Source organism: Orycteropus afer, unplaced genomic scaffold, assembly GCF_000298275.1.
Source record: "Orycteropus afer afer isolate SDZICR_OR568_19922 unplaced genomic scaffold, OryAfe1.0 scaffold00171, whole genome shotgun sequence".
Lineage (NCBI taxonomy): Eukaryota > Metazoa > Chordata > Mammalia > Tubulidentata > Orycteropodidae > Orycteropus > Orycteropus afer.
Window position 1 is genome coordinate 4,240,924 of NW_006921758.1, and position 26,691 is coordinate 4,267,614.

A 26,691-nucleotide genomic window follows, 5' to 3' on the forward strand; every position below is an offset into this window, starting at 1 on the left:
TGGGTTTCTGAGGCAGTATCACTATGGAAGTAGATTGCCCCATCTTCCTTCCGAGGAGTGGCTGGTGGGTTTCAACTGCCCGCCTTCTGGTTAGTGGTCAAGTGCCTTAGGCACTATGCTAGCTCTGATCAATTTGTTTCTAATTTTCAGTGCTTTTTCAGCCTATCCAGGATTCTCTACCATCTAGTCATGCTCATTTCTTAAATAGCCTTTTCCCATGATGACACCTTTGAAGCATTTTAGGTACCACAAAACAAACAAACATACCTAAGATCACTGCCATCAAGTTGATTCCAACTCATAGTGCTCCCCTTTGGACTTCTGAGGCAATAAATCTTTATGAAAGTAGATTGCCCAGTCTTCCTTCCGTGGACTGGCTGATGGGTTTGAACTGCCATCCCTTTGGTTATCAGTCAAATTTGAACTCACCAGGTCGTTTCAGATATCTGTGCTTTCCTTTAGCTGGAATGTACTTCTGGTGTGTTTGGCTAGAGCCCTCATCATACTTTAGGTTTGGCCTAACTTCTACTTGTTCAAAGAAAATATCACCCATTGCCTAGATATGTGAGCTCTGGTGGCATAGTGCTTAAGGCATCTGGCTGCTAACCAGAAGGCTGGCGGTTCAAATCCACTAGCCACTCCTCGGAAGGAAGACTGGACAATCTACTTCTGTAGAGATACTGCCTTAGAAGCCCAAGGAGGGGTCGCTATGAGTCAGGACTGACTCGACGGTAGTGAGTGAGTTTGCCTAAATATGATTTAACTGGTCACTCCTCATCCTGGGAGCTCTGGTGGTGTAATGCCTAAGGCATTTGACTGTTAACCACAAGGCTGGTGGTTCTACCAACCAGCCACTCCTCAGAAGGAAGATTGGGCAATTTTCTTCCATAGCAATCCATCTCAGAAACCCAAGGAGGGGTCGCTATGACAGCAGTTTTTTTTGGTTTCCTCTTATCCTCATAGCAGTTTACTTCTGTTGTTATACAAAGCTGTACTGTTGTACAACACATGACATTCAGCCTAGACCCATATCCATTATGTGCCCATTTTTCTCTTCCTCTTTAGATTGTGAGCTATTGAAGTTTTTGTTAATTGAGTGGTAGGAGAAAATAGTTACAATCACATATTTTAGAACAAACACTTTTGTTTGATCCTGAATGCTTGTAAGCTTATCTTTCCATTACTCTCTGACCTAGGGATCTCCAGGAACTTGATGATAGTACCCAGCTCCCTCTGCTCTGCCACTTCTCAGAAACAGCCGAAGGACTCACCACTATTCGGGCATTTAGGTCAGTAAATGTGTTTTTATATTTCTCATTAGGCAATTACATCATCAAGTATTTATCTACAAATAACTGATAATTGCTACTGTTTTTGAGGAGAGAGACTACAGTATGCCTGGTAGTATACTAGCCAGCAGTAAGAAAAGTGTAGTCAGACATTATCAAAAATAGAGTTTCATCATCTGAAATTTTGACAAGAATAAAGAAAGAAGCAAGCACAGAATAAAGAAAGAATGAAACACCATATTGGAAAGATATTTCCGGAATAAGACTCTTGGAATTCCCTAGCACCAGTTTCCTCATCTGGAAAATGGGGAAAGCAATCTTGCTTCTGATGGCAGTTGGACTAATTGAAATAATGCAAGTTAAAATAAATGTGTAAGAAGTAATATGAAAAATAAAAGGAATAGTAATAAGTGGAATGTAATAATACTACAACAAAGTTATTTAAGAATTTAATCAGTTTTCTTTAATGTTGTTAAATGTAGAAATAATTCATGATTTTGATCAAGATTATATACTCATAAAAATTACATAGTCCAGTTTTTCTTGTTCAAGTAAGATCAGGGTGTGTGTGTGTGTGTGTGTGTGTGTATACCTAAACCAAGAAAAAACTCACTGCTGTCGAGTCAGACCCGACTCATAGCAACCCCTCCTTGGATTTCTGAGGCGGTATCACTATGGAAGTAGATTACGCAACCTTCCTTCCGAGAAGTGGCTGGTGGGTTTGAATCGCTGGCCTTCTGGTTAGCAGTCAAATGCCTTGGGCACTGTTCCACCAGAGCTTCCATATATACCTAAGGACTATATAAAAATATAGAATTGGGTCAAAAAATACATTAACACACAACATTATGTATCACAGAATTTGTACATAAATCTCCGTTTTCATCATGAAATATCCATACTCCCTGCAATGGTATACTTTGCTGTCATAGTGATCGGTGCCATCTGTTGGGGATGGTGAAAAATTTATTGGCATTAAATTATAGATATTAAGATAAAATTTGTATTCTAATAGTTGCTAGCAATGACCAGTTTTACATATTCTATATACCATATTCAAGATTACTCTGTTCACCAAACAAGTCCTTTGTAAGTTGATTTATTTAAGAAGTATTTGAGTATTGAATTGCACTTGCTGTGGATATAAAAAGACTAAAAAGACATGGCCTTTCCTGTCCACCACTGCTACAAGTGGGACTGTTTGCCATTTGCCTGCCATGTTATCCTATTTATTATCTGAGTATTTTGAACTTATTTTTTTATTTGTTTACATATTTACTATCTATCCTTTCCAACTAAAATGTAAGCCTTATGAGAGCAGGCCTTTTCTATTTGTTGTTGTATCATCAACATCTGGAACAATCCCTGGCTTAAGAAAACCATTGGCTGACTGGCTGGCATGAACTCTGCCCTAAGAAGGTTACCGCATAGTAGGAGAGTGGATTTAACAAAATGATAGTGCAGTATGACGTAGTCTAATTATTACAGGATGCAGTTGTAGCAGAGAACAGGTTAGCACTTTGTCTCAAAAGAACAAAGAGATAATTATTCATTCAGTAACAAAGCTTCCAATGATGAGTAGTTCCTGGCAGATAAAGGTGATATAGAACATCTATGAAGGTAGGTAATAGATGTAAAAAATGTATGGAAATTTCTATTTTATATAGAATTTATAGCCCAGTATTGTGGGACAACATTGCGAAGAACAGGAATTCCAGACACTGCATTGTGCTCCTGAGGAACCTGTATATAGACCAGGAGGCAATCACTCAAACAAGACAAGGAGGTACTGCATGGTTTAAAATCAGTGTGTGCCTGAGCTGTATCCTTCCACCATACTTATTCAGTCTGTATGCTGAGCAAATAAACCAAGAAGCTGGACTATATGAAGAAGAACATGGCATCAGGATTGCAAGGTGACTCATTAACAACTGGCCTTGTATAGCTGACGTAACCTTGCTTGTTGAAACTGATGAAGACTTGAAGCACTTACTGGTGGACATCAGAGACGACAGCTTTCAGTTGGATTGTACCTCAACATAAAAAAAGAAAGAAAGAAAATCTCACAACCTGACCAATGAACAACATCATGAGAAATGGAGAAAAGATTGAAGTTGTCAAGGATTTCATTTTGCTTGTATCCACAATCAATACCCATGGAAGCAGCAGTCAAGAAATCAGACAACTTATTGTGTTGGCCACATCTGGTGCAGAAGACTTCTTTAAGTGCTAAAGAGCAAAGATGTCACTTTGAAAACTAAGGTGTGCCTGCCCCAAGCCATAGTATTTTTAATAGCCTCATATGCATGTGAGAGCTAGACAATAAATAAAGAAAACCACAGAAGAATTGATGCATTTGAGTTGTGGTGTTGGTGAAGAACACTGGATATACCATGGACTGTTAGAAGAATGAACAAATCTGTTTTGGAGGAAGTACAGCCAGAATGCTCCTTAGAAGCGAGAATGGCCAAACTTTGTCTCTAGTGCTTTAGCCATGTTGTCAGAAGGGAGCAATCCCTGGAGAAAGATACCATGCTTGGTAAAGTAGAGGGTCAACAATAAAAGGGAAGATACTCAACAACATGGAGTGATACAGTGGCTTCGAAGATGGGCTCAAACATGGCAATGATTCAGAATGGCACAATAACATTGCTATAACAGCTGAGCTCTGGTGGCTCAGTGATTAAGGCAGTGAGCTGCTAACCAAAAGATTGGCAATTCAAACCTACCACTTGCTCCATGGGAGAAAGGTGAAACAGTCTGCTTCCATAAAGATTTACAACCTTGGAAACCATACGGGGCAGTTCTACTCTGTCCTATAGGGTTGCTGTGAGTTGGAATCGACTTGATGGCAGTGGGACTTTTTTATTGTTGGAGCATAGACTACAAAGAGGGTGGTTATTGAGTGAAGCTTGAAAAGATAAACAAAGACAATACAAATCAAAAAACAAACTCACTGCTGTCGAGTCAAATCCAACTCACAACGACCCCTCCTTGGGTTTCTCAGGCATAGCTCTATGGAAGTAGATCATCCAGTCTTCCTTTCAAGAAGTGGCTGGTGGGTTTGAACCACCAGCCTTCTGGTTAGCAGTCAAATGCCTTAGGCACTACACCACCAGAGCTCTTAAAGACCAATAGATAAAGGGTATAAAATACATTCTTGTAAAGAACTTGTTGTTGTTGTTTGCCATGGAGTCGGCAGAGAGCTTAGATTTTATTATTTCCATGTTTGGGAGTCAATAAAGCATTTTTAACAGGAAAGTAGCATGATCAGAGTTGTGTTCATTAGGGTAATTGTGGTGTACTATGAATGATAAATTTGGGATGGTTGAGGGTAAAGCAAGAAGAATGCCAGAAGATTGTTACAGGACTCCAGGTTGGAAATGACAAGAGCTAGTTAAAGCAGGAACTGAGAAAATGGAGAGAAAAGTACAGATTTGAGGACTATTTAGGAAATGGGTCCTCCAGTGAGATTTAGGGGCTAACTGAATGTGAAGGGTAAGGTTGAAGGAGAAGTTGAAGATGATTCCTTCTGGTTTCTGATGTCCATGACTCAGTACAATTTGTTGAGTTAGGAATTTAAGTGGAAAACAGAGAATTGGGGAAGGAAATAAAGAGTTCACTTATGAACTAACTGAGGTTACTGATGAGATATCCAGGTGCAGAATTTATGTAGTCAGTTGGACATTTAGGTCTGTTGTTTACAGAATAGCTCAGGAATAAAGATAATGGGCTTAGGTATCATCCTTTTAAGGATATTATTTAAAGTTTTGGCCATGGCTTTGATTGTCAAGAGAGGGAGTAGACTGAGAAAGGAGGGGATTAGACAGAAGTTGTAGAATACCAGGACTTAATGATCAGGCAGATAAAAAAAATAGAGAGAGTGGGAAATATAACCTCCCAGTTGCTGACATATGATCTGCCAATTGCTGGCCAGAACAGGTAAGGGAAGAGCCCCCAGCAGGAAGTGACAGCCAGGACAGAGAGCCAGAACAGGTAGGGGGAAAGCCAAGAAGTGAGAAGAGCAGTTTGGAACAACTAAGGGGGACAAACTCATCTGTCAGTTTGTCATGCTGTGATGGCTTGCATGTTGTTGTGAGACTGGAGGCTGTGCCATTTGTTTCAAATACCAGCAGGGTTTCCATGATTGACAGGTTTCAGCAGAGTTTCCAGATTGAGACAGACTCAGAAGAAGGAAGAGGCCATCCAATTCTCAAAGAATTGGCCAGGAAAAGACCTTATGAATAGCAGTGAAACACTGTCTGACGTATTACTGGACAACTTTATGAATAGCCATGAAACATTGTCCGATACAGTGCAGGAGATGAATGAGCCCCTCAGATTGGAAGGCACACAGAATACAACTGGGAAAGAGCTGCCTTCTCAAAATAGAGCTGACCTTAATGATATGGATAAAGTAGAGCTTTCGGGGTCTCCATTTGCTGTTGTGACATGACTTAAAAATGGAAGAAAGAGCTGTAAATATCCATTAATAATCAGAACATGGAATGTATAAAGCGTGAATCTAGGAAAATTGGAAGTTGTCAAAAATGAAATAGAACACGTAAAGATTGATATCTTTATTAAGCATTATATAGCTGAAATGGATCAGTTTTGGCCATTTTGAATCAGACAACATGTGATCTACTATGCTGGGAATGAAAAATTGAAGACGAATGGTGTGGCATTTATCATCACAAAGAATGTTTGAAAATCTATCCTGAAGTACAATGCTGTCAGTAATAAGATAATATTCATATACCTACAAGAAAGGTCAGTTAATACTACTACTATTCAAATTTATGCACCAACCACCAAAGCCAAAGATGAGGAAATTGAAGATTTTTACCAACTTCTGCAGTCTGAAATTGACCGAACATGCAAGCAAGATGTGCTGATTATCACTGGTGATTGGAATGTAAAAGTTGGAAACAAAGAAGAATCACCAGTAGTTGTAAAATTTGGCCTTGGTGATAGAAATAACATTGAAGATCACATGATAGAATTTTGCAAGACCAACAACTTATTCATTGCAAATACCTTTTTCAACAACACAATTGGCTGCTACACACATGGACTTTGCCAGATGCAATGCACAGGAATCAGATTGACTATATCTGTGGCAAGAGGTGAAGGAAAAGCACAGTATCTTCAGCCAAAACAAAGCCAGGAGTTGATTGTGGAACAGATTATTAATTGCTCATATGCAAGTTCAAGTTGAAGCTGAAGACAATTAAAACAAGTCCACAAGAGCGAAGACATGACCTTGATTATATTCCTTCTGAATTTAGAGACCATCTAAAGAATAGATTTGATGCATGGAACACCAATGACTGAAACTCAGAGGAATTGTGGGATGACATCAAGAATATCATCCATGAAGAAAGCAAAGGATCATCAAAAAGACAGGAAAGGAAGAAAAGACCAAAGTGGATGTCAAAAGAGATTCTGAACTTGCCCTTGAATGGAGTGTAGCTAAAGCAAATGGAAGAAGACAAGATAAAAGAGTTGAACAGAAGATTTCAAGAGCAGCTTGAGAAGACAAGGTCAATTATAATGAAATGTGCAAAGATGTGGAGTTGGAAAGTCAAAGGGAGGAACACACTCAGCATTTCTCAAGCTGAAAGAACTGAATTAAAAATTTAAGCCTCGAGTTGCAATATTGAAAGATTCTATGGGCAATCTATCGAATAATGCAAGGACATCAAAAGAAGACGGAAGGAATTCATAGAGTCACTGTACCAAACAAAATTGGTCGATTTTCATCCATTTCAGGAAGTGGCATATGATCAAGAACCAATGGTATTGAAGGAAGAAATTGAAGCTGCACTGAAGGAAGCGGCAAAAAACAAGGTTCCAGGAATTGACAGAATACCCTTTGAGATGTTTCAACAAGTAGATGCCACACTGGAGGCACTCACTCAGCTATGCCAAGAGATTAAAAGACTGCTACCTGACCAACTGACTGGAAGAGATCCATATTTGTACCCATTCCAAATAGAAGTGATCCCACAGAATGTGGAAATTTTTGGAAAATGCCATTAATATTATACACAAGTAAAATCTTACTGAAGATAATTCAAAAACAGTTGCAGCAGTATGTTGACAGAGAACTTCCAGAAATGCAAGCTGGATTCAGAAAAGGAGATGTGGAATAAGGGATATCATTGCTGATGTCAGATGGATCTTGGCTGAAAGAAAGAATACCAGAAAGATGTTTATTTGTGTTTTATTGACTATGCAAAAGCATTTGATTGTGTGGATCATAATGAATTATGGATAACATTGAGAAGAATAGGAATTCCAAACTAGTTAATTATACTCATGAGGAACCTGTACATAGACCAGGAGGCTGTTGTTCAAACAGAACAAGGGGACACTACATGGTTTAAAATCAAGAAGGGAGTGTATCAGGGTTATATCCTTTACCATACTTATTCAATCTGTATGCTGAGAATATAATCAGAGAAACTGGACTAGATGAAGAAGAATGTGCCATCAGGATTGGAGGAAGATTCATTAACAATCTGCAATATGCTGATGACACAACTTTGCTTGCTGAAAGTGAGGATGACTTGAAGCACTTACTGATGAAGAGTGAAGACTACAGTCTACAGTATGGATTACACCTCAATATAAAGAAAACCAAAATCCTCACAATTCGTCCAATAAACAGCTTCATGATGGATGGAGAAAATATTGAAGTTGTCAAGGACTTCATATTACTTGGTTCTACAATCAACACCAATGGAAGGAGCAGTCAAGATATCAGATGATGTATGTTGTTGTTGTTGTTCTGTGCTGTCAAGTTGGACCCGACTCATAGCAACCCCTCCTTGGGTTTCCAAGGCAGGATCACTATGGAAGTAGATTGCCCAACCTTCCTTCCGAGGAGTGGCTAGTGGATATGAACTGCCAGCCTTCTGGTTAGAAGTCAAGTGCCTTAGGTACTATGCTACCAGAGCTCCCCAGATGACATATATCTATTGCCAAAGAACTCTTTCAAGTGCTAAAGAGTAAAGATGTCTCCTTGAAGACTAAGGTGCACCTAACTCAAGCCATTGTGTTTTCAGTTGCTTTGTATTCATGTGAGAGCTGGACAATGAATGTTGTTGTTGTTACGTGCCATCGAGTCGGACCTAACTCATAGCAACCCCACCTTGGGTTTCAAGGAAGTATCACTATGGAAGTAGATTGCCCCATCTTCCTTCTGAGGAGTGGCTAGTGGATTTGAACCACCAGCCTTCTGGTTAGTAGTCAAGTGCCTTAGGCACTAAGCTATCACAGCTCCCAATGACAATGAATAAGGAAGATCAAAAAAGAGTGATGCTTTTGAGTTGTGGTGTTGGTAAAGAATGCTGAAAGTACCATGCTAGAAGAACTAACAAATCTGTCCTGGAGGAAGTGCAGCCGGAATGCTCCTTGGAAGCAAGAACGGCCAGACTTCGTCTCACCTACTTTGGCCATGTTGTCAGAAGGGACCATTCCCTGGAAAAGGATACCATGCTTGGTGAAGTGGAAGGTCAATGAAAAAAGTGAAGGCCCTCAACAAGATGGATTGACGCGGTGGCTACAACGATGGGCTCAGGTATAGCAAGGATCATGGGGCTGGCACTGGATCAGGCAGTGTTTCGTTTTGCTGTACATAAGGTCACTATGATTGGGAGATGACATCACGGCACCTAATAACAGCAACAACAATTGCTGACTCTTTAAACAAAGCTGATCCTTTTAGGTGCATGCTTCAGAGTAAGTTAGGCTGCATTACCTCTCTCTCCCCAACCTTCTTTTATATTTGACTAACCAGTGCTTATCTCACTGCTGACACCAACCACGATAACCATCTATTCTGGTTACCTAGTGCCGCTCTGACAAGAAATATACCACAAATGGGATGGTCTTAACAAACAGGAGCTTATTCTTACAATTTGGAGGCTTTAAGTCTAAGTTCAAAGTGCCAGGCTCTAGGGGCTGGGTGAAAGCCCCTCAACCTTGGGGTCAGGCTCTACCTCCTGCTCCCGGACCACTGGAGCTAGAGGCATTTCTTCACTCAGACAGCCGCTGGCTGCTGAGGCTGAGAAGCCCCAAGGTTGACAAGGAAAAAGGCACAGTCCCGATGTTAACAAACCACACGGCAGGCCATTAACTTAAGTCCATTGTCAGTCTCAAGGTCAGCAGAGCATGGCATGCTGCTGAGCAATGACACAGTTACATGCAGGGTCCAAGCATGCCATAGGCTAGAGACCATTCTCAAAGGTTCTGCCTATATACAGGAAGCAAACCACATACCCAAAGACAGCTACTCAGCTGCTCCCAGTAGATTCCACCATGGACTTGATTACCAGTCGCATCATGGGGAATACTACATCCAGCTGCCCAGCCACTCAACCAGGCCTAGCCAAGTTGACATACAAACATAACCATCACACCATCTATTGTGGGAAGGTTTCCTAGGTACCAGAATGTAAATTACATACCATTCTTAAGATCTCAGTATTAATGTTTATCCTAAACTTATCACACCATATCATAATCATCTGTTTGTGTGTCTGTTCCCCCCATAAGATTGAAAACTACTTAAGAGCTGATACTGTGTCTTTTGTCTTTATCTTTGGAATATTAGCAGAGTTGAACACAATATACATATTGAAATTTTTCCTGAATGAAAATTACTCAGTCCATTACTCAGCCCCTTACTTCCTGCTAATGTCTGCATGGCTCTTCATTTCAATTTCTTCTATTTGTTTCTGGTCCTTCTCATTGGGCAGCCTGTTTGAAATCTTTTTCCGGTCAGAGAAAAGCACCTTGTCATGATTTCACTCTTCCAGTTAAATATCCCACTGAAGTCCTACTGATCCTGACCATCCCTAATAAAAGCCAGTCTGTTGCTGTCAAATCTAAACCATATCTTCTGTAAACATGGAGGATCTGGCCTTGATGACTATGATGTCATGTGTACGGCTTTAACAAATTAGTCCCTGCAATGTACAGCTATGCTGTGAGAAGTTAATGGTGGTTTGAATTGTGCCCTGCAAAAATGTGTGTTGTAAACCCTAACCTCTGTTCCTGTAGTTATAATTCCATTAGGAAATAAATTGTCTTTGTTATTTTAATGAGACAGGATTAGTGTAAGGTGTGGGTATATCTTGAGTAAATATCTTTTGAGATATAAAAGAGATTAAACAAGCAAGCTAGCAAGCAGAGATGGAGAAATGCCAACCCACATGAAGATCACCCAGAAGCAGAGGCTCAAAGAAAGACCAGAATCTTCCTTTAGTGCCCCAGAAAAAGAAAACCTTCCCCTAGAGCTGGCACCCTGAATTTAGACTTCTAGCCTAGTAATCTGTGAGGAAATAAATTTCTGTTTGTTAAAGCCACCCACTTGTGATATTTCTGTTATAGCTAACTACATAACTAAGACAGTGGTGAAGGTCACATTGACTGAGGTGTTACCCCTCATGCTATATACTAAATATACATCTAAATACAAAAGACCAGCAATCAAGCACTTTGCCTCTGTGGTGGCCACCAAAAACCCTTAAATATGGCCAGCTGACACTTTTAGTATTTCCTTATCCAGATGAAACCTTCCAATGAGCATGCATTTACCTTTACTCTACTTAGGTCACAGACAAATTTATAAGACCTAAGGGACTGTTGTACCTATGTTTGATTCCTGTGTACCCTAAGCAGCATCATTGCCAGGAACCTTATTTCTGCCCTGACCTTCTCCTGTTGAAACTACAATGATATAGTAGAAGCAGATGTTCTCACTTACTATGGCAAACCATGTCTTTCCACCAAAGAAGAATTTTGACCAATTCAGAAAATAAGTGATCTGAATAATAGAAAAGGAATCAGGATAGTGGCATCATTAAAGGTAAACCCAGTGAGCATCTTAAGAAGTTGAACAGTAGATGGTACTGAAAATATTAAAGAATTAGAATAAGTAAGGAATTAGTATTGCCCATTGGATATGCCATCCATTAAGCTATTAGTAATTATGGTAGTTAAGGTTATGTATCAACTTGGCTGGGCCTGGTTTTGAGTAGCTGGGCAACTGGATGTTATTACCCATGATGAGACTAGTAATCAACTCCATGGTGGAATATACTGTGAGCAGCTGAGTAGCTACCATAAGGATGTGGTCTGCTTCCAGTATATTAGAAGTCACTTTGAGAATGGTCTCTAACCTTTTTGGCATACCTGGAGCCTTCATTTTGCCAAGTCTTCATGTCTGTGGCCTGCTATGTTGTCTGCTGATCTTGAGACTGTTTCTGGAATTGAGCTAGTGGCCTGCCATGTTGCTTGATAATTTGGGGACTGTGTCATTTTACTTGTCAACCTTTGGTTTCTCAGCCTCAACAGCCAGCAGCTGCCTGAATTAAGAGAAGCCTCCAGCTTCAGTGGGCCAGGAGCAAGAGGCAGAACTAAAGCCCAAGGTTGAGGGGTTTTCACCCAGGCCCTAGAGCTGGCACTTTGAACTTGAACTTCTAACCTCCTAAACTGTAAGAGAATAAATCACTGTTTATTAAAACCACCCACCTGTGGTATTTCTGTTAGAGTGCCACAAGAGAATCAAAACAGTTACCTTAACAAGAACCGTTATGGTAGAGTGGAGAAGATTGAAGTCAGAATTCACAGATCTAAACAATTAACTTCAAATTGAAACATGGAGATGGCAAAGGCTGGCTATTCTTTCAAGAAGTTTCTGTAAGGTAGGAAGGATTTTTCTGGAGAGGCGAAGCTAATTAAAGGAGGGGAGGACCCACTGCCATTGAGTCTAATTCAACTCATGGTGACCGTCATTGAGTTTCCAAGGCTATAAATCTTTACAGAGGTAGATTGCCCCCTCTTCCTTCCATGGAGAAGCTGGTGGGTTTGAACCACTGACCTTCTGGTTAGCAACCAAATATCTTACCCACTGTGCCATCAGAGCTCCCTTAATCAAAGGAAGGCATTTTTATTGTTTGTCTTTCCATTTTTAAGAGGGTAATGAGCTAGGCAGTTTTAAGGTCTGAGAGGAAGAAGTGGAAATGTAGGTACGGTGAGCAACTGACAGAGCAAATTTTCTTAGAACATCAGCAGCAATGAGTTCAAGTGCTCAGATGGAAAGGTCATCTGACTTTGAACAAAACTCGATACATGGCTCTTCTATGAATGTAAAGAAAGATATGCGTGAATTCAGGCAAGGTGGTAGGTGGTACAGAAGGAAATTGATGGATTCGATGTTTAACAGCTTCTGTTTTCTCCCTGAAGGACAAGGTAAAGTCATCTGATTGTGATAGGGACAAAAATCAAGTAAAGCATCTTGAAGGAAGTGAGAAAGAGTTAGAATGAAAGAAAGGATGTTTCAGATTTTTCATATAACCCCTTCACTAGACACATGATTGGAAATTACCACTCCTATTTCTTTCTTTGCTTCCTTCCCTTTTTTTTTTTTTTTTTTTTTTCAGTTTCTAGAGTCCCAGGGTGGCATAAACTGTTAAGTGCTCAACCACTGATACTAGTCAAAATGTTGGTGGCTCCAACCTACCTAGGGGCTCCTTGGAAGACAGGCCTGGCAGTCTGCTTCTGAAAGATCAGAGGCTGGAATCCGTCCTGTGGAGCAGCCTGTGCTACACACTTGGGGTCACCATGGATCACAGTCAACTGACTGAAAATTAACAACAACAATTCTTAATTTTACATTAAGAACTTTTCTAAGTAACTATTACAATTGTTGTCAAGTTGATTCTGATTCAAAAGTGACCCTATAGGACAGACTAGAACTTCCCCATAGAGTTTCCAAGGCTATAATCTTTACGGAAGCAGACTGCCACATTTCTGTCCTGCGGAGCAGCTGGTGGGCTTGAATCACTGATCTTTTGGTTAGCAACTGAATGCTTAACTAGTGTACCACTAGATGTTACCTTCAATGCTTAAATTATTATTGTTGTTGTTGTTGTTGTTATGTGCCATCGAGTTGGACCTGACTCACAGCGACCCCTCCTTGGGTTTCCAAGGCAGTATCACTATGGAAGTAGATTGCCCCATCTTCCTTCCGAGGCTGGTGAATTTGAACCGCCAGCCTTCTGGTTAGCAGTCAAGTGCCTTAGGCATTATGCTTATTGGAAAAAACAAAAGACAACCCAACCTCTATCTAAAAGTATGTGCATCGTACTCATCCAGATAGAGCTTTTGGAGTGCATTGTTAAAGTAAATATTAAATACCAGAAATGTCAGAATTTTAAAACCAAAGGAAAAGAAAACCTTTCTGAGGGGATGCTCCTGCTGCTATGGATACACTTGTAAGCACTTCACAATTTGATACTTACTGTCAAGAATCAAACATGTTCTTTTCCATCCATTTGTTCCTTTCTTTCAAGCTACCAGGAGTCCCCAGAGTCTCAGGCTCTTTTGGAAAGTTAGTATTTACTGATTAGACTGCTTTTCCTCCCCTGCACTCAAGGTTCATGGTGTACTCAGATGAAGCAATGAACTCCCTCAAGTAGTTTACCATGAAAGTATCACAGTTAAATTAGACTGAGATTTCAGTGACCTTTCCTTTTTTTTTTTTTTGTCAGACAGAAAAAAGGTCTAAGAATGTTCAGAAGATGAGCTGGATGTGGATGAAAAGATACAGACTGAGTGTGTCAAAGTTTCCATTAGGAAAACAGAAGGTTTCTTGCCAAATAGAAACACACAGAAAGAATGTTCACTGCATTTTCACCCCTCCCCGCTCACTGCTGCTTCAGATTGCTGCCAACTCCATTTACAAACTCTTTAAGAGTGTATCTGAAATAATATCCCCAAACTAAAGGGGCAATAACCGGAATCCCAGATAAAGCACTTTATCACAATAAAGTGTGTGATGTTCATATCAAATGGAGTACACTGGCTTTGGTCCAACTGGCTCCATCTCTAATCTCTCCATCACCATAATCCTCTAAGGAGAGAAATCTGTCTGCAGCCCCTGAATATGTTGAGTTCTCTTGTTTCCTTGCCTTTGCTGATGTTGTTTCTTCAGCATAGAAGGGCTTTTCCTCCTTTGCTCACCTGAAAAATTCAGCTCATCCCTTAGAGCCTCACTCAGACCATCCTCCTTGCCGGTGGTGAAACATTGCTTAACCCCTCTTTATCTTCATCACCTACACCATTCTCTACCATCCTAATCCTCTGGTCAGTGCAAACCATCTCTTTCCTTATGTTCATGTAGAATTTTTGTGCATGTGGCCATTATAACTAGGTACTGTGTTCCACCATTTTGACTTACTAATACTTTCTTTACATCCTTCACTAGACAGACAGCTCATCAAAGCAGAGGTCGTATTTTATTTGTATGTATAAAACCCAAACTCACTGCCGTCAAGTCGGTTCAACTCATAGTGACCCCCTCCTTGGGTTTCTGAGGCAGTATCTCTATGGAAGTAGATTGCCCAGTCTTCCTTCCAAGAAGTGGCTGATGGGTTTGAACCGCCAGCCTTCTGGTTAGCAGTCAAATGCCTTAGGATATAGCAAACTGTCTTAATTAGAGCTCATGCTTGCTGAAGTCTCAGAATGAATGGATGAAAATATGCCTAACACTCAAGTACAGAAAGAATGAAACTTACATATATGTCTCTCTTTACAGTTCATGTTCACGATCTCAGTAAATTCTTATTATAGGCAGTCCCTAGGTACCAACTTTACAGACAACTCCTACTTGCCCTTTAATGTTATATAAATTTTCTCTCACTTTGAAACCATTGAACCAACCCCCTACTCCAAATTCTTTATCACAGTCACCTTCACTTGCTGCATGTTCAGCTTTCAAATCATTATCATAAATGTTTCTAACTTTTTCTTACACTAAAATAAGGCTAAATAAGAAACTGTAGGCAGGCACCTGGCCTGACTAACCTACAAATTCTTAAAGACACACTTAAGAACAAACCTTCTTTGTAACTTGGGCTTTAACTATATTCATCTCCAAAAGAGTCATTGGGCAGTTAGGCATGCTCCTTTGTCTTCTTAGTTCTACACCAGTGAGTTGCCGTTCAGCACAGGTCTTCCTGTGCATGGCATTTGGATCCAGGCTGTAAAACATAAACTGAGGTAATTCTTTGGCTCTAATTGCAGAATCATTTGATTATTGTAGATCAGATGTTACTGACTGACTGAATTATTCTGATTTGTCTGGTGTGGCGTATTGAAATGATCAAATTGATTGGATAGCTATCAAGTATCTGATACTAAGTGAGCCACTCCGCCCTGAACTTCATTCTTTGACATGTGATGATATTTTATAAAGTTATGAATTTTTAAGAAAAAATATTTTCAGGGTCTTGGGGCACTTTTTATCAAACAGGAATCACTGCTGGATTGTCAAATGAAATTTGACCATTTATTATAAACATAACCCTTAGATGGAAGGTCTACAAAGGACAAGTTGTGAGTGCAGAGATTGATTTGCCATTTCTGTCAAGCTCCAGACCAGTTATTTTGATGATATTATCCAGTTTTCCATAGTTTCTCTTATTGAGGGTACATAACTGAAAAATGAAAAGAGATTATTTTTGTGATTTATAAAAGATTTTTTTTAAAAACCACATAGCATGACTCTGTGGAGAGTAGCTTTCATATTCAAATAAATAAGACTTTTTTTTTATTACCAGTTTCCTTTATAAAACAGATTACACAGAATTTGTCCAGAGAATGTTGAGCACCAAGAATGAACTTCATTTGGTCAGGGATCAATACCTGAAGCATATGTTTCATAGACCCCTGTAAGGACTACAGACCAAGAATTCCTTTTATGCAATGACTATCCTTACAAATAATTTGGAATAGTTGGGCATAAAAGAATCTTATTAACAATCTTATTTTTCATATTTGTGGCCACAATTCTCTATTCCTTTCCATATCATCAGTTTTCTTCTTTGGTTCCCAGAAACACCAGGCAAAAAGATTATTATTGAAAAAAAAAAAAAAAAATGCATAGAGTATGTCTTCCCTGGTTCTTATCTGGCAGCCCCCACTGAACTCTACAGTGTCATTTTTAAAAGCAAAATAAATGCAATAAAGAGCTGGTAGAGTGGCTACAATAATTATTTGGATGTTTATGAAATGATCTGCAATAAGACTTTGCCATCAGAAAGACACTGCCATCGTAGCAGTCAGTGAGAAAGGAAGGAAACACTGTACCACACCATCTGCACTGAGAAGGAGCACAGCAGTAGCAGCTGACCTTTATTTTGAAGTAGGAGTCCATTTACTGTTCATTCCATCCCATCATTTTGTCACTGTGTTGAGTAAATAGTGTAGTAGTAAGTGTGACTGTTTTTTATTAGTTCTCCTGTTGTGTGGCTAACATCATAATGTTTTGTTTTCGGCAGGCATGAAACCAGATTTAAGCAACGTATGCTGGAACTGACAGACACAAACAACATTGCCTACTTATTTCTCTCAGCTGCCAACAGATGGCTAGAGGTCAGGACGGTATGTTCATTTCATGATTTCGAAATGGAAACCAAACAGAGAAAAGGCCCGATGCAGAGAGAGACAGTTGTAAAAATTAGTCTTCCACTGAGATTCAGCACTGAGTTCACATTTTCTGGACTTTTAAATAGCTCAGGTTTGTTTATATTACAGATGAAATTTGTCATAATGTTTTAACTAATGGCAAGACAAATAGCCCCAAAAGCAAAAATTCATTTTGTGTTCATTAGTCTCTAGATTACATAAGTTAATGGAATGGCAAATATTTGTATAACTTCAAATTTTTATTTTTTCAAAAGAGCAAATTTAGCAAGTGAACAGATGTACACATTTCCTCCCCTGGGCTGGACAGGCCTGGAAGAGATGGCGACTTTCTATGTTTTAAGCCAGTGGAAGATGACGTTACCCCAAAATGTAGCAGATTTCAGTTAATCATCTGTTGCCTTCTTTCCAGTATTATGAAGGAGAACAAGCACAAGTGTTGGCACCACACAGACATGGTCTAGCAAGCTAATTAATTTCTTTTGAGTCCTAGCTCTGCATCTGGTAGACAGGAATAATATGTACCTCATGGGAGTGTTAGGATTAAAAGTAATCGTGTAAATTACCTAGTACAATACTTAGCATATGTGCTCAATAAGTATCTTCCGAATGGGTGGATGAATGAGCAAATAAATAGAGACCATACTTACCCTGGTGAATGCTTCATAAGACAGCTGACCAGCATAGAATGTCAGAGGTAGATGAAAGAGAAGTTTCAAAAGGGAAGAGGATGGGGTTTGCAGACTGGTGTGAGCAATCTACAGCATAAATAAGCTACCTTCAGTAGCAATGCTGAGTTGACCGTCATCTTTGTTTTTAAATAATTATCTCTTAGTTTGAAAAAAGGAAAGGCAGGGCTATCTTCAGTATTATAAGAACCTCACTCTCATTGATTATGCATACCTGCCTTATATATTATACAGGCTTTTCTTCCGAAATTCAGCAGGCCAGAAGAGGCAGATGGTAAAGGGAATTTAGAAAGATTGAACTGAAGGAGCTCACTTTAAAATCTGAGTAACTGATGATGATACGAATTGATAGGAATTTTGGTCACCCTTGTGGGCTTTAGGTATCACGATATCTCTCTGGTTTGCACAAATCCTAACCCACTATATTAGTTATATATAGAAACTATTCAGCAGCATAACATGATTTTATTTTGCAAACTTTAGATACAAGCATCGGCTGTTGATAGGAAATTCTTTCCAGGTTGCTTTGGGAGTTAGGAGGGGATAGGACAGAGTTTCTCCTTAATTGCCTATAGCAAACATAAAGGCAAGTTGAAGTGTTGCTTATGATTTATTTCTACTCTCTATCCAGATCCTAAATTCAGATTTTAAGCTCTGTGATTTTTGTTTTTTCTCTAAGGGAAAAAAAAAAACTTCTATTTGAATAATAGAATTAATGATGTAATGGCTTAATGAAAACATGTCTCACAATCCTAAAAGGGGGAAAAAAATGTCAGTCATTGCTTTATGTCTGATTTTCCTACACTTAAAGATCAAGTATGTTTTTTAGGGGGCAAGTGTGTTTGCTTTGGACTTGAGGTGAGTGTCTGCCTGGTGACTCCTGTTTCTTCTCTTTAGCACTTCCTACTGTCAGGTTAATGGACAAGTGTTTAACAAGAATCTTCACGCAAACCATATGTTGTTTTCACGTAGCCAGAAGACAAGATAGTAGAGCCTTAAGACTTCTAAGAAAGGGAAGGTCCAGAAAAATTAGAAAGGAACAGCAGACTCAGGAAGATTTGGTTTAATTTGACTCATGGCCCAGTACTTTAACCCACACATGAAAAGACAAACCTACCTGGATATAAAGGAATTTTAATTCTATCTGCAGGAACCTGAAAAAAATACTGACATTTGAAACTGGAAGGGCAGATTGTGTTATTGATTTTTCTACCTTATATTTATTATTATGTCTTCTCTGTGTTTCTATGTATTGTAATCCTTCCAAGATTTGCTATGTAGTCTCATTGCCAGAACTCTCCCTTAGAAACAAATACAAAAAATTAAAGAGTCTTTGCTTCTGTTTTTGTTTTTTGGGAAATGTGAATTTTGGTAAGAAATGTTTGCTGATTTATTGCTGTATCCTAGTGCTATCAGCTGAAAAAAGTCTAGGTCTAAGTCCTTTGTGTATGATTTATGTCCTTCACCTATTGTATTTATGTCATTCAGTTTATGTTGTGTGCACACATACACACCTTTGGACACTCCCAGAGATCCAACATAAGACGAGTCTTATTCACTCTCATTCTGTTCTTTAGAGTACACTGAGAATTTTCATTAAAACCAAGTATATTCAAATATACTCTAATCCAAGAACACATGCCACAAGAGGAATGAGAAGTAAATGAAATAAAGGATTGCTGTTAAGATAGAGCTTTTTCTCCTAGTTGTATGCATATAAATGACCTCATTACTACTGTGGTTTTATGGACATCTTCCATCACTGGAAATACAATTTCAGTTTGAAATAACTAGTGTATGTGAGAAATATGAATGTCGAGATACAAGACCTTAGAGACTAGGGTGTGAACTGCTCTGTGAACTCTACAGCTGGACATATTCTGTCTTGTAACTCATTATATATATATGAAAAAACAGTAATGAAAACTTCTATTTGGTCCAATAAATCTGCACTGATCTTATTCACACTATCAACATGACTCCCTTCTTCCTCTATTCTTTGCCATATTACTGAATAAATTAACCTAAATATCTGCTTACAGCAAATAGTGTTGGAGTTCCCAGAACAGAAACACAACTAAAATGGAAAATGGTACAGGAGGGTCAGTGCATTGGACATAAATCAGAAGAGGCTAGAGGATTTTCTGACCTGGATCTGGCGATTTCACAAATTCCTCCCCATGGGCCCAGCTCCATAATGGAAACAAAGCAAAGAAAGCTTGGTATCATAGCCTTCTGTGGCTATTTTTTCCTTCCCTTCCTCTTCGTTTCTGATTCTACCTCTCCAGAGCAGGGCCACTGACTTCTATATTGACAGAAAATTCCAAGATAAGGAAGGGAGGGAACCCAGAATAAAAACACATTTTGTTGACTCTGGGGAGGTCCCTGAGCCCCACCCAATTTTTTCCTTTTTATCCATTTTTAAAAATATGGTTCTCACTTCTTTACCATTCATGTTAAGTAAGTGTTAAGACAACCACAAGTTGCTCCCTTCCTCTGGATAAACAGTTTTCTCTATGGAAGATTGAATCTTGTCCACCATACTCATTTCACATTCATTTTGAAATTAAAAAATATATAAAAAAAAGATCATGACATGTTCAAATCAAAACAAGGACAAGAATCTAAAAGAGTAAAACAATTTCACTGGCAGATAAGTAGCTAGACTGTGACCACCCAGGTTGCTTTGGCAGCAAAGGGGAGTTTTTCCCCTGGGTGCCAAGTCAAGTGGGCTGTGCTTGTGTGCATTGTGTCACTACAGCCTAACCTTTGAATGCTACTTATCTTCTTTTTTCAGCACAGTGTTTTCTCTTCATCCCTCTGCACTAAACAATTCCAGTTCTTTGGCACTGGTGTTTCCATTTGCAAAAATTGTGTAACTCTATCTAAAGGCTTTCTTTCCAAAGCTTTGTCTAGCTGTAGGGTGAAAGGATAAAAGAAAATTAACATCAGGAAGCAAAACCAAAAACCTACCACTTTAGAGTAAACAGGCTAAAGTGAAAATAATCCTGTTGGATAAAACGACACCAGAGTCTGCTCTTAGAGAAACAACACGGAACTGTTTTGTGGGTAGCTCTGACTTTGTCCATATAGTTCCACAATAAACAGGTGTAATTGATCTTGTAATTTAAAGGCTTTAATAAATTCTCTCAGACGTTTAGTGGTTCCTGAAACACAGTCGTATGGTGGACATGTACTGAGTACCTGATGGCTATATGGAGGAAAGAGAGCCTGGATATTTTGGTTGCCACTATGGTTTACAAGTCTGCTTCATAAAGATTATAGTTTTTACTATAGTACTTCTATAGGTAACCCAAGGAGAGGTTGCTATGAGTCGAATCTGACTCGACGGCAGTGAGTTTGAGTTGTTTATGGATATATATATATATATATATGTAGGTATCATTGAACAACTAGAAATGTGACAAGAGACCTCTTTTTGCCTAAGGTGTTTGACTGCTAACCAGAAGGCTAGAGCATCAAACCCACCAGCTACTCCTCTGAAGGAGGGGCGATCTACTTCTGTAGTGATACTGCCTTGGAAACCCAAAGGAGTCGCTATGAGTTGGATAGGACTCGACGGCAATGAGTTTGGTTTTGTTTGGTATAGCTTGAAATGGGGATCAAATGCTTTGCTTCTACATGGGAGTTCTGAAATTAAAAACTCTATGGAAATTATAATTGAGCACTATACAGATAAAGTATCAACTTTATACAAGAGGGATGAAAAGGATTCATATTACTGCCAATTTTTTACAAGTATTTAGGAATACATTGGCATTTACAAAATGTCAATGAGCTGTCCAGACTGCTTAGATTCTGCATCCATGTAGTTGTTGCTACAAATAAAGAGGAAAAGAGGATGAGCTGTCTGATTGTGATGTGCCAGTTATTAACAAATGGATATACATCAGAAGAAACAATCAAAGAAGTGTTTATTACCTCTGTGGCATTTGTTTCTAGGGGCAACTGTAGGCAACACAGTACTGTAGCAAGGAAATAAATGAAAACCCTGTGTCTGATCCTGATTGTGTCATAAATTATAGTTTAACTTCTGGCAAAGCACTTAACCTCTCTGAGTCCATATCATCATGTATATAATGAGAGTATTATGTCAGTTTCCATTCCAGACCTTATATTGTGAGTTGTCATTCTTTAGTATCATTGATAGCCTATTTCTGAAACTTTACAGGACTCACATGGAATGATGTGCCTTCTCTTAGTGCTCACCTCCCTAAGTTTATTGTAGTCTTTGGTTTAAGAATTTGAGCATAATTTTTTTTTTAACTTTTGTTCCTTTTTAGGATTACCTTGGAGCTTGCATTGTCCTCACTGCATCTATTGCATCCATTAGTGGGTCTTCTAATTCAGGATTGGTGGGACTAGGCCTTCTGTATGCACTGACAGTAAGTATGGATAAAACTACCTTTTTTCTGTGCTGTATGGGATTTGTTTTCTCCAGTTTTTGTCAATTCTTATCCATTAATGTTGGGAGAGAAGTTGAAATTCATAATAAGATGATAGTCTTGCAAATGATCACAGATTCAGGCCCAAACCTAGCATTTTAAGACAGTTTGGATGCATTTCTGATATTGGGAACCAGTTTCTAAAATTCCTTAAATTCCATGGTCATAGCACGCCTAAAGCTGTTTGGGATCCCTGTATTGAATGGCTCACAATCCGGTTGGGGACATGAAAATGTGACTAGAAATGAATACACTATAAATTATGAATGTGACTGTAAATGAAATGAGTACAAACAAGGGTGCATGCAAGTGCTCATTGTGCAGGGAAATCAGAGGACAGTTCACAAAACAGTGATATTTAAGGACTATGGAAAAAAAGCAGAAAGGAAGATATAGTCTTCTTTACTGACTTTATCACGTGACATTCTCTTTGGTCTCCAATATCCTGCAACACTTATTAACTATACCACATGATATATGCTTAATCTCCAATTCATCTCATCTCGAAATATCTAGTGATTACAAAAACTGCTACTTAATTTTAAACATGTTAATCTTTTATCCTGACACAGATAACCAATTATCTGAATTGGGTTGTGAGGAACTTGGCTGACCTGGAGGTCCAGATGGGTGCAGTGAAGAAAGTGAACAGTTTTTTAACTATGGAATCTGAGAACTATGAAGGCACCATGGGTATTGCTCTGAATATTATTTTTTGCTTCATTTATGTTTTTATTTATAAACAAATATTTGTGATGTGTCAAGAACCTCATTTTTTGCTTTTGTTTTCTATGCTTTTGTTTTCAACTTCAGTATGCAGCGAATCCCCTCTCATCTTGCTTTGCTTGATGATATACACTGAAAAGACAGGACTCATAAGCCTGGAATGTCTTGGATATGACCAGAGTCCAAAAAGACATTATTTAATAATATTAAAAACAATTATAAATATATTTGGACTATATTAAATTAATTATTCACCTAAACTCTGAACTATTTTATTCTCTTTCTCAAGACCCTACTAACCTAGATGCCAAGAAATCTGTGTCTTAAAATACTAAGGTTCTCAGGTTTTCTAGAATGGAACTAGCAGGAAATTCGTTACTAAATACAGAGTAATCTTTCCTAAATACAAAGCTCACGCTTAAAATATGTTGCATTCTACAGCTCTCTAGTTTTTCAAAGACAAAACCTAAATACCTGAGCTAAGATCACTAAAACTCTCTGCTGTCAAGTCGGATCGGACTTATAGCGACCCCTCCTTGGGTTTCCGAGGCTGTATCACTGCGGAAGTAGATTGCCCAATCTTCCTTCCAAGGAATGGCTGGTGGGTTTGAATCCACCAGCCTTCTGGTTAGCAGTCAAATGCCTTAGGCACTACACCATTAGTCTCACCTTAATCACCTAAGTGGTTTCATCTCTCTTCACCCATCCTCACAACTTTTACTCTGGTTGCACAAACATGCTTTCTTTTTATCACTGTTTCCCTGTCTCTGTATATTTGAAAGGAATATCCCTATTTCTCACCCTTTAGGATTCATCTCAGTTCTTAAGTGATAGCCTTTCAAGTGACACCCTTTCCTCTTAAAATCCTTCTGGAATTCTCAGGTTAGCACCACCTTTACTCACAGAGTACCTTGAGCTCATCTCCATTGCCTGACTCTCTGGGTGGCCCTGTAGATGCTGATTTATGTTTATGTTCCCCCAGGATAATGAGCACCTTGTGGCATGACTTTCATCTCCCCATTCCCAACACTGTGCACAGCACCTCTCACATTTTAGGCCTTCAGATGTTTCATGATGAAATGAATTAATTAACGAACTGTGTTCACTTTGAATAAAATTGAATGATGGAGCATGAAAGAGACATGATACTGGTTAATAGCCACTAAAGAAGAGGAAAAAACTATTCTAAAATTTCTAATCAAGAGGCTTTTTGAATGTAATTTAAATTTAAAAAATTTAAAATTTAAAAAAATCTTTAAAAAGATTTAAGGTTAAATTTTATAAAAGATTTACATATGTGTATGTGTATATAAGTATGTATATCTATCTGTCTGTCTATCTGTGTATTTCCTCACCCCACCCCTCAGATCCTTCCCAAGTTCCAGAACATTGGCCACAGGAAGGGGAGATCAAGATTCATGATCTGTGTGTCAGATATGAAAATAACTTAAAACCTGTACTGAAACATGTCAAGGCTTACATCAAACCAGGGCAAAAGGTATGGAATTCACTGTCATTTAATTTTTTTTTCCCCCCATACACAAAATCTCTGATGGAGTCACTCTGGTAACACCCAAGCTGTTCAGACATCCCAACCAATAATACTCTTACTGAGCTTACATAATATTACATATACTTTACAGATCATATTATCTTTGTAAAAGAGAAAAGGGAAAAATAGGATCAGGATAAATTTTGTGTTCTATAAGTCTTTTTGTCACTCATTAGTCTCCCATAGAGATCAGGAAAACCAATAATAGGTGTATTTTTTAGAATGTCTGATTTATAGCTTTTACCTTATCAGATGTACCCTTGGGAACCTTCCCATTTGTATTAGCTCTATTCCCCAAATAATTTTTTCTAATTATTGTAAAAAGAACAAGTGTGCAGAAGAAAATAGACTCATTCTATTTTCTGTTAGAAAATTATTGTTTCTAAGATAGATTGTGGGAGCTCTGGTAGCGTAGTGGCTAAGATACTTGCCTGCTAACCAGATGGCTGGCGGTTCAAATCCACCAGCCACTCCTCGGAAGGAAGGTTGGGCAATCCTACTTCCGTAGTGATACTGCCTTGGAAACCCAAGGAGGGGTCGCTATGAGTCAGGGCCGACTCGATGGCACATAACAACAACAACAACAACAAGATAGATTGTAATTGTTATTTATTACATTGACAATGTACTAAATGCAAAAATTAAGCAGTGAAAGTAAAACAATGCAATAGCATGGAAATAAGAGTGAAAATGGAATCACGGAAGATTTGGTGAGGACTCCCATGTTTTATCTTAATAATCATTTAGAAGGGAGATCTGAGAAGAAAACTTATCTGTAAATTATGATTATATTGTAACTATTACAATAGAATTGTGGATTTACCATGGTGTCTTTTCTGAGTTAAAAATGCTTTTGCCTATTTTCTGTTCTTGGTCTGAGCCCTTTCTCTCTGAGTAACAACAGTTGCTCTTTTAGGTGGGCATATGTGGCCGCACTGGCAGTGGGAAGTCATCATTATCTCTGGCTTTCTTCAGAATGGTTGATATATTTGATGGTGAGTTCATAACTAATTTTTTATTGGTTATGTGGTGCTTTCACTTAAAAAAAAAATACAACACCAATGTAACTAATTCTGAGTAAATAAAAAGCAAATATTTATAAGGACTTTGTATCCTGCAGCCCACAGTTTGAGGCAGATATCCCAAATAAACAGCCCAGAAGTAAAGATAGAACATAGAATTGAGGGAATTTAGTTCTGGGCCCTAAGCACAACTCTAGAAATTGTTGCTAAAGAATAGTAGTTAAGTGTTGTTATGTGCCGTCGAGTCAGACCCGACTCATAGCAACCCCTCCTTGAGCTTCTAAGGCGGTGGTATCACCACAGAAGTAGATTGCCCAACCTTCCTTCCGAGAAGTGACTGGTGGGTTTGAACCACCAGCATTCTGGTTAGCAGTCAAGTGCCTTAGGCACTATGCTACCAGAACTCCTAGTAGTTAAATAGTAAAATGAAAACAAGGCCACGCACTTTGAATAGCAATTAATGGTGGTGGCACCTCAAGAAAAAGGAAGAGAGAGGAATCCCTAGACTGTCTTGCTTCCTTCCACTCAAAACATATCTCTTTCCATCAAAGGAATGATTATAAAGAGATAGGTAATGTATAATTTTAATTTTACTGCATGATTCTTACTGTCATCCTCTTAATAACACAGCATAAAGATGTTGAACATTTTGTAAGCAGGCAACCTTTAATGTAAAGTGCCAAACACTTGTTAACAATATTGAAAAAACATTTATTCATTCACAAAATTATTACTTATATGATAGATACATAACAGCATAGAAATAATTTAATCATTGTTTTAGAAAAATATGTCACATTAGGCTATCAGATGGCCTATAAATGGACAAGCATGTAAGCCATCTTGAGTGAAAGAGGATCTAGCAACATATTTGACTAGCAGCTCAAAGATGTGTCTACTATTATTATCTGTAATGATTTTGATGGTACTTCTAGTACTTTATGTTTTCATTATACTTGACAGTTTATTTTATTTAATCTGTGTACCAACTCTGTGAAATAAAGAGGTCAGTTTATGAACAACAGTGTTGAAATATGGAAACTGTAGTCCCCATGGCTAATAAAAATACAAAACACAAACTCACTGCCATTGAATTGATTCTGACTCATAGCAACCCTCGGGTTTCTAAAGTGGTAAATCTTTACAGGAGTAGATTGTCCCATCTTTCTTCCATGGAGCTGCTAGTGGGTTTGAACCACCAACCTTCTGGTTAGCAGTCAAATGCCTTAGGCTTTGTACCACCAGAGCTCCTTAATAATAATACAGAGATATTTTAAGGATTCTCACTTTGATTTGTGTTATAAAACAATTACATGATCCAGACTGAATTGATGGACACTTTCCATTAAATATCTGTAGTTAGGACTGATCATATTAGGTTATTCCGATCTTTATGAATCTGGAAATGTGTTTTTAGGCCCCATGTAAACTATTAATGATTTATAT

At 38.6% G+C, this 26,691-nt stretch overlaps 1 protein-coding gene across 1 annotated transcript in view; it reads left to right on the forward strand.

Moving 5' to 3' along the window:
* ABCC9 (ATP binding cassette subfamily C member 9) overlaps positions 1-26,691 on the forward strand; it is a 169,307-nt gene that overhangs the window by 130,741 nt on the left and 11,875 nt on the right. The window contains exons 28-33 of the mRNA XM_007946781.1: positions 1,197-1,289; positions 16,646-16,748; positions 21,784-21,885; positions 22,518-22,638; positions 24,039-24,169; positions 25,140-25,218. Coding sequence (XP_007944972.1) covers positions 1,197-1,289; positions 16,646-16,748; positions 21,784-21,885; positions 22,518-22,638; positions 24,039-24,169; positions 25,140-25,218 — 629 coding nt within the window. The remainder of the gene's footprint in view (positions 1-1,196; positions 1,290-16,645; positions 16,749-21,783; positions 21,886-22,517; positions 22,639-24,038; positions 24,170-25,139; positions 25,219-26,691) is intronic.